The sequence below is a fragment of the Magallana gigas genome, chromosome 9 (assembly GCF_963853765.1).
Source record: "Magallana gigas chromosome 9, xbMagGiga1.1, whole genome shotgun sequence".
NCBI lineage: Eukaryota > Metazoa > Mollusca > Bivalvia > Ostreida > Ostreidae > Magallana > Magallana gigas.
This window is the reverse complement of record NC_088861.1, coordinates 21,986,751-21,998,837: the sequence shown is the minus strand read 5'-3', so window position 1 is coordinate 21,998,837 and position 12,087 is coordinate 21,986,751. Positions and strand designations below refer to the sequence as shown.

Sequence of the window (12,087 nt, the reverse complement as noted above, 5' to 3'; positions counted from 1 at the left end):
TCGTGAACTTTCATTCGAACACCTCTGGATTCATTACTTACTTAGCAACGATAAAGAAATATTCCGAACACATTCGCAGGGGTGCTTAAATCAGTCACAGTGATTACTCTGGGGTTAACCCAGGACTACGACGTCATAATTAAGAACGCCGTTATAACTCAACGTCAGACTAGCCCGTGTGGCGATGTATATTCAATGATATCTGCGATACAAACATGTACATTGCTCTGGATTTTATACATATACACATTATTATACTCTATATTAAAATATTATAATACTTTCCTGATAATTGCGCCGTTATTTTGAATGAAATTAAATGTGTCCACGAACTTTTTGGACAAATCTCGTAAGTTCGTGCTTTATATAAGAGTTTTTATCTGGTCGTTTTTGTATATTCCATATATGACACAGCTACGATAACCAACTCGTCATTCGGTAATTAAAAGATATTGTACGTCTATCTTGATTCTTACATGTTCTTTATTTGATAAGGACGTTGGGCCCTGCAATCAAAAGTCTTTTTTCTCAAGTATTTTTTTAACATCTACACACATAACTAAAGCAATATTCAAAACAAAATGTTGGGGTCTATATGCTCCTTTCGGTGTTACGGTGTATTTTATATGACCTTTCTGCACTGAAAGTGGAAATTGCACATAAAGCACTTTTCCCTGTATAATTTTTTTTATCGAAATGAACCATGGAATTGAATTCAAATTTAGATTATTAAAAATTAATGAAATTAAAATCATCATAAAGAAAAAGTTTGCAATTTCTTAACCTAATTGATATTTTGACCTTTTTGCACTGAAAAAACACTATTTTTATGCATAACCGATTCAACATGCAATAAAATTATTTAAAAGTCTCAAACTTTTTCTCAAATTATGATAGACGTATCAAAAGAAACTAACAAACTCAGAAAATAAAACCAAACGATGTAAATTTTGAGATATGGCATGAAACAATCTAATTTTAAGGGGAAATTGGAATTCATTTTTTCTAGACTTACATGAAATATCTATGCCAATATATGTCGATAGAAATATTGAAATATTGTTAAAATATGTTTTTTGAAACATCACGAAGATATCCCAATACATAAACTATCTATCGGTACTCTAAAACAACTGAGCTATGATAAAATTTCATTTTCTTCTTAAAAACCTTCCGCCACAAAATATAGTCCCTTACTAAACTCTGTAAATATGTAATTTTTCCTTCACTATTTCATTCAATATAGTTTATTTGGCATTGTGAAAAAATAATTTACAAGTAGAATTCATATGTGACACAGAATTTCCAGACTAGAATTGATCCAAAATGGCTACCCAAAACCAGAGGAACGAACCTCTTTAAATTATGCCATCATCTAGCTGTAGTCAAGTACAAGTACATCGTGAAGATCGTTAAACACGGTTAAACGTTAACGATAAACATCGTTAATCCTTTCCTATCGTGTATCAGTCCTAGCATATCCTTCGTGTATACAGTTACATGTCATCGTGCGTGAATCCTATCCTATTGTTTTTTTGTAAACATAAACGTATTTTCTACTGTATATGTATGTACTATCTAAGAAACGCTCCTTATTTTGATGCCTTGAGCACATTTCTAAAGGTATATTTTTCTCCTTCAACTGTTCCATGTATTTTGTCAAAATATATATGAAAGGAGAAATATATACCTCACTGTGCTCATATGTAACTTCTAAATTAAATGAAAATTTCAGTGGGTCTTCCCCATAATAATAATTGTTTATACCTGTCTGTGCAACGTATGCCATTTACCTTCTTATTAGAATACATCATTTGTAAGTTGTATTTTCAACGGATTTCATGTCTGATTGAAAAGTTTTTCCTTTACTGGTGATAATTTGGCAATGAATGAAGCCACGTGATATGTAAACGAGTCTTGTCCTATCACAGAATTCACTGATGTATATATCGTCTTTTGTAAAATCGCCATATCGTCTTTTGTACCAAGGTCCACCCATTCTGTTTATTTTTTATTCAGTGGTAGGTAAAAGTCACAAACCATGCAGATCGTTATTTAACGACTTAAATGTATTATGTTGTACGTATGATATACTATTACGCGGTAGGAAAGATATACGCTTCCATACAAAATAACAAGATTTCATTTCCCATCTTGTACATAAAAAAGGAAGTATAAAAGGAGAAAGATATTTTAGGATGCAGAAATGAGAACAGTCGACCTACTCGAATCTAGCATGTACGGGGTCATCGATATTAAAGACTTTTGTCAATCTGTAGCTATGCAAAAGAAATAGATCTGGTCAATAGAGTGTCCTTTCTGGTGTCAACAGTGACATTACTCATGATAATAGCAAAAAGATAATGAAATTAATTTATAAAGAAAATGATTTGCATCGCCTAGATTTGATTTTAAATAATCGCATGGAATTCTTAAGTTTTAAGCGCGTTTCGTTATTAGTCTTGTTCTGAGGTCGCAAAATTTAATAAATGAATTGTTTACCGGTAAGTTGATGTTTTATAACTACGTCTCCAAAATTAATTTGCAATGTTAATGCACAATTATGTGACCTATATAATACTTCGTGCGTTGACAACAAGGACATTAATGTTGTACTTCGTTATGCAATGATATATTTTCCTCCTAAGAATATTCAGATACTAACAGATCAAGGGTTTTCATGTGTACGAGTAACAGATGGTGCATGGTTAATGCCTACACACAATTGATCTTGCCGAAAACGAGAAAACAAGGTAAGTTTCGGAATTATACATATCCTGTGCAACATCCTGTGCAGTGGTTATTTACAATGGAAAATACAACATACAACAAAGGCTATACATTGATGAACAATTTGGAGGTCTTTGAGAAGTTGATTGAGGACACTGTGAGTGGAGGTCTGCATACAATGGTGCTGGCCCTCGGTCACAGAGTGGGGATCGTGGACGCCTTCTACAGACTGGGCAGACCCGCCACAGCCAAGGAAATCAGCAAGGAGGCCAGCCTCAATCTCAGGTATCGATTTTATTATCCCAGGTATCGATTTTATTTTATTCTACCCTGATCAATATTTTAAAATGAGTTCGGCAAGATCCGTTTTAAGATCAGTTGATACTGAGCGTTTATATGGAGGAATGTCGAGATAAATCATACGAAGTGAAAGAGATGACGTAGACGGTTTACAAATAATCAATGCTGCAGCAAGATTACGTAACGTTTATCTAGCTCATTAAACATTAGATTTTTTTTATTTCTTCATTCGTGACACATTGATAAAAAGATCTTGCACTTTTGCCCACCACTGAGAACGTCAGCTTTTGTTCGTTCTGGTTAGTGTGCACCATCACGTTTTATACTTATACGACTTGTATGAATAATGTACAATTCAGAAAACGTGTAGCATCTTTGTATCGTTGAGGTTTTTTTTTAAAGTTTGAACAAAATAGATTAACATTGTTAAAAATGTTCCATGGCACTCGCGTGTACTCAGAATCATGTAGCTGGTAATTTGATGCTGACAGATGTTGCCGTATTTGTACAGAGAAGTCAGATTAAATGAAATGCCAATTTACATATTTACAGCATGTGCCCTTATTACAAAAATCAATTCACTATGCAAAAAAATAAGGTTTTAAAAGCATTTTTTCTTTCATCGAAAACAAGCATTAATTTTAAATTTCTAAGCATATTATATACTTTTCCTGTTTTTAATGATATACCTATCGTCCAAATATGTTAAAGCATAATTATTGTACATGTACAATTAATGCTATATACAATTTATATGACGGAGACAGTATTTTTTGATGCATAGATATGTTCAGGAATGGCTCGCGTGTATGACAGCAAAAGGCATCGTACAGTATGAGGACGAGTCCTACAGCCTGCCCGCCTCTGAGCGAGTCCAGAAGGCCGTCCTGACTTCCGCTGTCCTCCCAATGTTCGCAGACTGTCTGTCCAGCCTTGAGAGCGTGATGCGGGATCCGGATCACAACAGAGGTCTGTGTCGTTAGATTGATCCAGCGTTCCTCTAACATTTTGTTATTCTTTAATACATATCGTGGCTTAACATACATGTACCAATACGTTACGCACAAACCTTAGAAGCTTAGTTTGTTAAAGGGTATGATTTTGACAGCGAGGATTTGATACAAATCATTTTGAAATATTGAATAAATTAAAACAGGTTACAGTTTACATGTACATAAGATACTTTGTATCGAATATTATTATTTAGATTTTAGCTCATCCAGACGAAGTCCGGGGAAGCTTATGCTATACCCCCGGCGTCGGAGTCCAGATCAGGTTTAAGTTTTTGAAGCAGGTTCTGTATCTAAGTAATTACTTCTCTTATCTTCGCTTAACTTGCATGGTGCATCTGGGCCTATTTATGAACTTTCAATACTTAGATGTTGAATCTGGGGCATGGATTTCAGATGTTTGAAGAGGTTAAGGTTTTTGGAGCAGGTTTAAGTTTTTGGAGCAGATGTCCTTTGAAAGCCATGTCTAAGTTATTGCTCGTTCTACCTCCACCAACCTTGCATTGATGGTGCGTCTTACGATGCTTATGCACATGACAGGCTTGAATGCTGAATCTGAGCCAGATACTGGACGAGGTTAAGGTTTTTGGAGCTAGATAAGGTTTTTTAAGCAGGTAAAAGTTTTTGGAGCAGGTGCCCTTTTGTAGACAAATTTTAGTTATAATTGGTTCAGTCTAATAGATCATGCATCTTGCAATGCTGATGTACTCCACATGCATTATAATGTTGAATCTGAGCCATAGGTTTTGGATGCTGGAGAATGTTAAGTTTTTTTGGAGGAGGTCATTGTTTATATGAATAATAGTACTAAATCAAATGTGCATGATTGATTAATAGGGGTAGCTTCAGATACTGAGATTGATCTTGATGATCTAGATGCTTAGGTGAGATAATTTTTTTAGAGCAACTCAAATTGAGCTAGGGTCTTGAAACAGTTGATATATCTACGGATATATAAAAAGAAGTAGCTTCAGATATAGAGTTTGATCTTGATGCTGGAGCAGAAATAAGTTTTTTGAAGTAGTTCAGGTTCAGGTTTTGAATGTTTGAAAGAATTGAAATCCTTATTACCTTTCATGGTTCATGTAACTCTGGATTTAAAACATTAAAACATAAGGCTAGCTTCAGATACAGAGCCTGGTCTCTATTATCAAGGATGCTAAGTAAACCTTGTCCTTCATCACTCAACTTGCTTGATATATGATATATGTTTGTTGTTAATAATATATCATAATTCCTGTGGTATTATGTTGTATGATATGATACAGTTTAAAAAATATGATACAATTTTGTATCATTTGATATGGTATTGTAAAATATTTTATGATAAAATAATATCATAACAATTTCCTATGATTTATCGTTAAAAGATACGATATTGTATCATATGATATTGTATAATGTAATTTAATATTGTATAATATAATATTGTATAATATAATATTGTATTATTTGATATTGTATTATTTGATATTGTATCATATAATATTGTATCATATGGTTTTGTATCATATAATATTAAATTATGTGATATATTACACTGTTGTATTATTTCAAATTGTATCATACAAAACAATACTATTTCTTACATGGTTTTTAGTTGACCTAATATGGTTTATACATGGTCAGTAAATTTCATAAACAGCATACAATGTCATGTCATATGATACAATATCATATTGTATCATGATATTAAATTGTACTTTATTATAAGACACAAAAAATTGTATAGGATCATAGGGTACAATATTGTTGGCTGTGTATAGATGAAAATTGTATCAAACAATACAGAATAAAATTTGCAAATAATATGATTATTATACAATTTCATATCATATCATATCATATCATATCATATCATATCATAAGATATTGTGTCAAACAATTCAATATCCAATATTTTATCAAAGATCATTAACTATGATTTTCATTTTAATATGATAAAGGTGCATGGTCTATACTATGTTTATGCCTCGTCTCGGTGAGCTCTGTATTATGTGATGATCTTTGTTTACGAATACGTTAACAAATTTTAAAAGGACCTGAACTTCATTAAAACCTGTATATATTTGCATACATTACTTCTTGTATATACTTGCATTAAAAGCAACCATACTATTCTGAAGGACATTGTCCTTTGACTTAATCATTCTATAATTAACACAGGTTATCCTTTCCCTAAAAAAGACTTAGAATGGCTCGGGAAATTTAACGAAGTGAGTGCCTTTAACCCTGAATGGATAACACGGAATTTGGAGCCTGTGTTTGAACATTTTCACACGGAAACACAAGGTGGGCAAAAGTTTCTATGCTAAGTGTCTTATGTGGGTTATAATATAATTTTTTTTATGCAATGATCGCTACCTTTAAAACCCGCATGAATCATCAAAGAAAGCTTTTTATTTCTTTTCTTCTAGCAAATTGTAAAACATAGTAACATTAACTTAATTATTGTTGAACATAAGTACGTTGGCTAAAAGAAACAGTCAATTCGTCTTCTATAGGAATTTGAGTCTGCTATTTATTCCTTAGTTTGCTGAAGATTTCGACCAATCAATAAACGCTGCGTGTAAATTTTAGTCTTTACAGACATATCAATTTTCGTAAGAAATAGTGAGAATCATACTTGGTGTAAATATAAATAATAAAACGCTTTCTTTGATGATTCATGTAGGTTATGAAGGTAGCGATCATTGCAAAGAAAATTACACATCCCGCTTAAGCATGCAATTATTTCCTGCATTTTGTCTGTCGATACCTTCATATACTGCAAGAATCACTAAAGAAAGCATTTAATTGTTCAACTAATTGTTTGTAGACTTACACGTTAAGGATGTAATCGTTGTTTATAATTATTATACACTCTCAGACAAAGTCAAAATGAAAGTTGCAAGATGACATATGTATTCTATTGTGCCTATCCTAAATCCTTTGGACAACAATTATAGCAAATAGATCGATGATGTACTCTTAGACTTTTTACAGTTAACATTATTTTTCTAGAAAATATTGAAAACATATTGGACTTCGGCTGCGGCTACGGAAAACTGTGTCAACAACTGGCGCTCAGCCAACCTGACTGTGACGTCACTGGAGTGGATATAGACGAAGTCTCGGTCAAACACTGTCAGCAGACATATTGTTATCCCAACCTTCGCTTCCTTCGAAATGCAGACTTGTTTTATTCCAACCTGAAAAAAAATTTCCATGTGATAATTCTAATGGAAGTGTTGCATGACCTGCCCGATCCCAGTCATGTCTTATCTGAATTGAAATCAGTCTTAAAACCTAACGGATATATTGTAGCTTTTGAGCCCAACATATCGTCCGATGTTTCTGCTAACATAGGGAGCAAGGCTGCGCAGTCTCACTTGCCATACAGTGTGTTCTTCTGTTTGCCTAACAGCATGTCCCAGAGCCCGGCAGTGGGACACGGAGCGGGCTGGGGGGTGGAGGATCGCAGACAGTTCATTGTAAACGATGGATTTTCTATTGTAAATGTTGACAGCCATTTACTTGACAACGAGTACGACAGAATCGTCTTTAAAATGTCGACAACATGACCAGCATGTTAATTTATTCACATTCTCTCTTGGCCGATTTTTTGCTCATATACACACACCAAACTGGTTGGAATAAAGAGAAGAAAAATAATCCTAAATATTTACAAGTCCAAATTCTAATTTGTGGTAATCGACATACTAAAAAGGGAAACATGGATATTTTGTGGAATGTTACAACGCACTTTTAAAGATTATGCACTTTGAAAATATTATGATCTTGTAAAATAGCAGTGCAATAAAAGTACCCTAATGCTTATTTTACACTGTATGGAAAGCGTTATCGAAAATGTGGTTAATTTGGATCACTGGCTATATTGATTAAAGTACTCTATTGTATGCTTAAAAATGCAGAACCTCAAAGGGGTATAGGAAGGTTAAAGATTTTCAGAGAAGTTATATAGTGTTGAGTTATTGTGAAAAAATTTAATTTTCCTGAGAAGCATAAATAAACTTCAATGATTTGATGAAAGGCTTTGTTATCAGAAAACCAACTACCATTTGTCTGAGTTAATGCTTTAATTTGTTTACAACCATTTTCTGTGATTGCTATACTTTCTTTGCCAACCCCCTAAAAACCAAATTATTGATATTTTATTCATTTTTGATGATATTATGATGATTTCAACATTCACGTTTAAATGATATGGGTAATGATAATAACGAAAATTATTTGTTGAAAATGTGTTTAAACGGTGTAATATTAATCATATTATTTGATTTCCTGGCCTCGAGAGCTCGTTATTGTTGAGTCGGGTTGAATTGAAATGTTTGAATAGGGTAGTTATCAGTTAGTGTTTTTTTTTAGTTACTTAAATTTAAAACAATGTAAGAAATATTTACAAATATATCTACTGCAACAGTTCTTCCTTAGCAACACAAATATTTGAAGTATTGGTCGTGACTTTTTGTTAGCCTCCCTCCCCCTGGCACATAACGTCGTTTTTGGCGCAGACTTCTCAAAAAAATATTTACTTTGACAAGCAATAAAATAACGTGTGGCATGCAAATCTCAAGGGGGGGGGGGGGTAGGCTAGGTAACTTGAACTTCACTGTTAATTTCCTTCCTTTCACTTCAACATTTTACAATGTCCCAAAAAAAGTGAGGGCGCCAACTCCATGGTAATTCACTTTTTCTATATATATGTTAATTTGAGAAAAATTTTGGGTGCGAGACAAAGTGGCTGCCCCCTCCCCCGGATGCTATGTGCCTGCAAACCCCCTCCCCTACTGTATAAAACCCCATAAGCAAAAAAAAAAGAAAGAAAAATGTTATACCATCACAATGTCCATGAAACTTACTTTTGTATGATAAAGTCTTTATTTAAACAATAAAATGCTTTCCTTGGTGATTCATTCGGGATATGAAGGTAGCGACATTGCAGGAAAAATACATAACTCGCGTTACTGCGTTATGTAAATTTTTCCTGCAATGATTGTTACCTTCATATCACGAATGAGTCACCAAGGAAAGCATTTTATTTAAATAAAGACTTTATCATACAAAAGTAATTTTCGTGGACATTGTGATTGTATAACTTTTTTGTTTTGTTGCGTATGGGGTTTTATACAGTTGGGGAGGGGGTTTGCAGGCACATAGCATCCGGGGGAGGGGGCAGCCACTTTGTCACTTTGTTAATGAACATAAGTACGTTAGCTAAAAGAAACAGCCAAATCGTCTCCTTAAGACTTTGAGTCTGGCATCACCATGATTATTTCGTGCAGTCCGTGATTTTACTTAGGTTGCTGTAGGTTCAGACCAATCGACAAACAGGGCGTGTCAATTTCGTTATTGTCAGTTTCAGCTGCTGTAGATTTCGATCAATCGATAAATGGGGCGTGTAGATTTTAGTCTGGCTATTTCTATAGAGCTTTGAATTAACTATAACTTTCCGTAAGAAATAGTATACAATTATTTAATGCTTGAGCAGTCAATAGACCAGAATATTTTTCCCGAGGTGCAGGGAACAGCTCAGTATGATCTATAGATCATACTGAGCTGTTCCCTGCATCAAGGGAAAAAATTCTGGTCTATTGACTGTTCAAGCATTAGATAATTGTTTTATTACCTAATTCCTTTTTTAGTTTTCGGGGTTCACAATTTGCATATTGCAGATGGTTTTCGTGCCATTATGCAATATACTCAGATTTTTTTTCATCTTTTACATGCACAAAACCTGTTGCATGCATTACAACATCTCAATTTATTATTAGTTTACACAAAGAAGGGGGAGTCTTCAACCCATAAGATTTTAAATAGTACTTTACCTTATATAAAGCTTTAGATTATATGATACTCCATTTTTGATAACATTGAATTTGGTTTCACTAAGTATTAAAAGCAGCGTCTATGTAAAGGAATATACATTCCCTGAGAACTACCGAAAGGATGTAACATTAACATACCCGCGTTCTGAAATACGTTACCGGTCTAATAGATCGCAGTCTATTGACCGGCAGTTCAAAATAGAGGCAAATATTTAATTTGTAATAAAACAACAAAATCCCTTTGATTAGGTAATAAAGGAAATTATTCTTGGTAGATGTGAATATATAAATCATATTCCCGAAACATCTATTTTTACAAAATGACGTCTTTATATAAATAAAGTATATACATGCAGTATCATGTGGCATGTAAAATTCAATATTCTTACATATTTTGTAGTGCTGAGTATTTAAAATGCATAATACGCAATATCATCATGAGATCTACCAAAAAATGTATAGCCGACATGACAACAAAGAGTAGCTTTCAAAACATCCAGGCAAACATAAATTAGGCTTCAAAACGAGAGTAGGTATAAATTTGATGGAATTCTCAAGACATAGAGGAGGACCTGTACTATGTGGTCATATTTAACTGTAAATGTTTTAAAAGCCTTATCATGATGGCTTTTGGTATTCATTCTTGGCATAGGGTACTCAAGCGTTCAAGACATGTATATATATACGTAGAATACACCTTAAGTTTGTATGTTTTTTTCTGATTTTGTTTTTTGTGTTTACTAGAAAATTCTTCTCCTCCTTCCCTTTATTGAGTGGACTCAACTTGAGCGTCAATACTCCAATAAGTACTGTATCTTTTCATTTATGGAGTATTTTTTTTTATAATCGATTCTCACATTCTCAAATCTACTGTGTTATTAAATATATTAACACAAATGTTTTCAAATCCCCGTAACCACGATTTTTTTTTTTACGTGGAATCAATCAGGTTTTTGTAGTCGGGCTGTTCACTATAGTAGTATTTTTAACATATAAGGTTGATTATTACATTGTTAATCACATATAACAACTTGAAGAAAGTCGCTTCTGTAGAATTTTTAATCTGCTTGGAAGTGTGAAAATTGACAATTTCCTATATATCCCTATTATAGTAAATGTACCGGTATTTTGAGATTGTTCCCCTAAAAAGAACCAGATGCCCTAGTAGATTTTATAATTATTTAATATTTATTACTTTGACGAGATATTGGAGCTTCTGATTGGTCGAAAAAAAAATGATATCCGCATCAATAAAATTTTTCCCGGATTTACTTTTCTCTTACTGGTCAACAAAATGTAAACTTTTTACGATTTTGTCTGCTTGTTGAGTTTTAATTAAGGTGGTATGGGGCATCTGTCAATATCAATGTGGATTAATGTACATTATAATTAAAATGCTTTCACGGGTTTAGAATTTTCAAATTTTACAATATTTAAACAAAAAATACCTTTAAAAATATTTGGAGAGGTAAAAAGTGTAAAACCCCCAGCTTGAGAAAGAAACAGATTTAATTAATCAATAATATCACAAACCATCGCTTGTATTTCCCTATATTTTCTTCATCAACAGAGGGTGCATCCATTTGAAACTTCTCAAATAAAGGAGTTGATGTTAATTACATAATTATGATTAAAAAGTAAAGAGTTTTGCAATTATAGTTTTTAACCCGGCCCCTCTGTGATATACTCAACTCGTGCGGGTTGGCTTATATATGGGAAAATCAAACAATATGTAGTTATAACTGGCTTAAGTCAATAGTTAAAGAAATATTACAAAATCAATTTGTACAAGATTGGAGAAGTATAGTAGATAACTCACCAAAATGTATTAATTATAGAATTTTTAAAACAAATCTCAATTTAGAAAAGTACTTGTTGATTTTACCTACAGATCTACGGATCACGTTTACAAAATTACGAACATGTAATCATCGATTCCCCATTGAAACAGGTAGATGGCATAATATTGAAAAACATTTAAGAAAATGTACAATGTGTGATTTTAATAGTATTGGGGATGAATTTCATTATATTTTAGAATGTACAAATTTTGTAAACGACAGAAAAATGTTTTTACCCAAGAGATATTATGAAAACCCAAATATAATAAATTTTAACGAGCTCATGAATACTTTTAATGTAGAAAAACTAAAAAACTTGTCAATATTTGTTAAGAAAATTTTCAAAGTCTGTTCTTCCAGAAACCAACTTTAACAACC

General features: G+C 33.0%; 1 protein-coding gene across 1 annotated transcript; it reads left to right on the top strand.

Moving 5' to 3' along the window:
* Window positions 1-2,573: 2,573 nt before the first annotated feature.
* Window positions 2,574-8,054, top strand: LOC105322868 (S-adenosylmethionine-dependent methyltransferase Rv2258c). Its single transcript, XM_011421772.4, has 4 exons — window positions 2,574-3,015; window positions 3,815-3,999; window positions 6,207-6,332; window positions 7,044-8,054. The coding sequence occupies exons 1-4, from the start codon at window positions 2,681-2,683 to the stop codon at window positions 7,601-7,603; spliced, it is 1,206 nt and encodes a 401-aa protein (XP_011420074.3). The 5' UTR covers window positions 2,574-2,680; the 3' UTR covers window positions 7,604-8,054.
* Window positions 8,055-12,087: the final 4,033 nt, after the last annotated feature.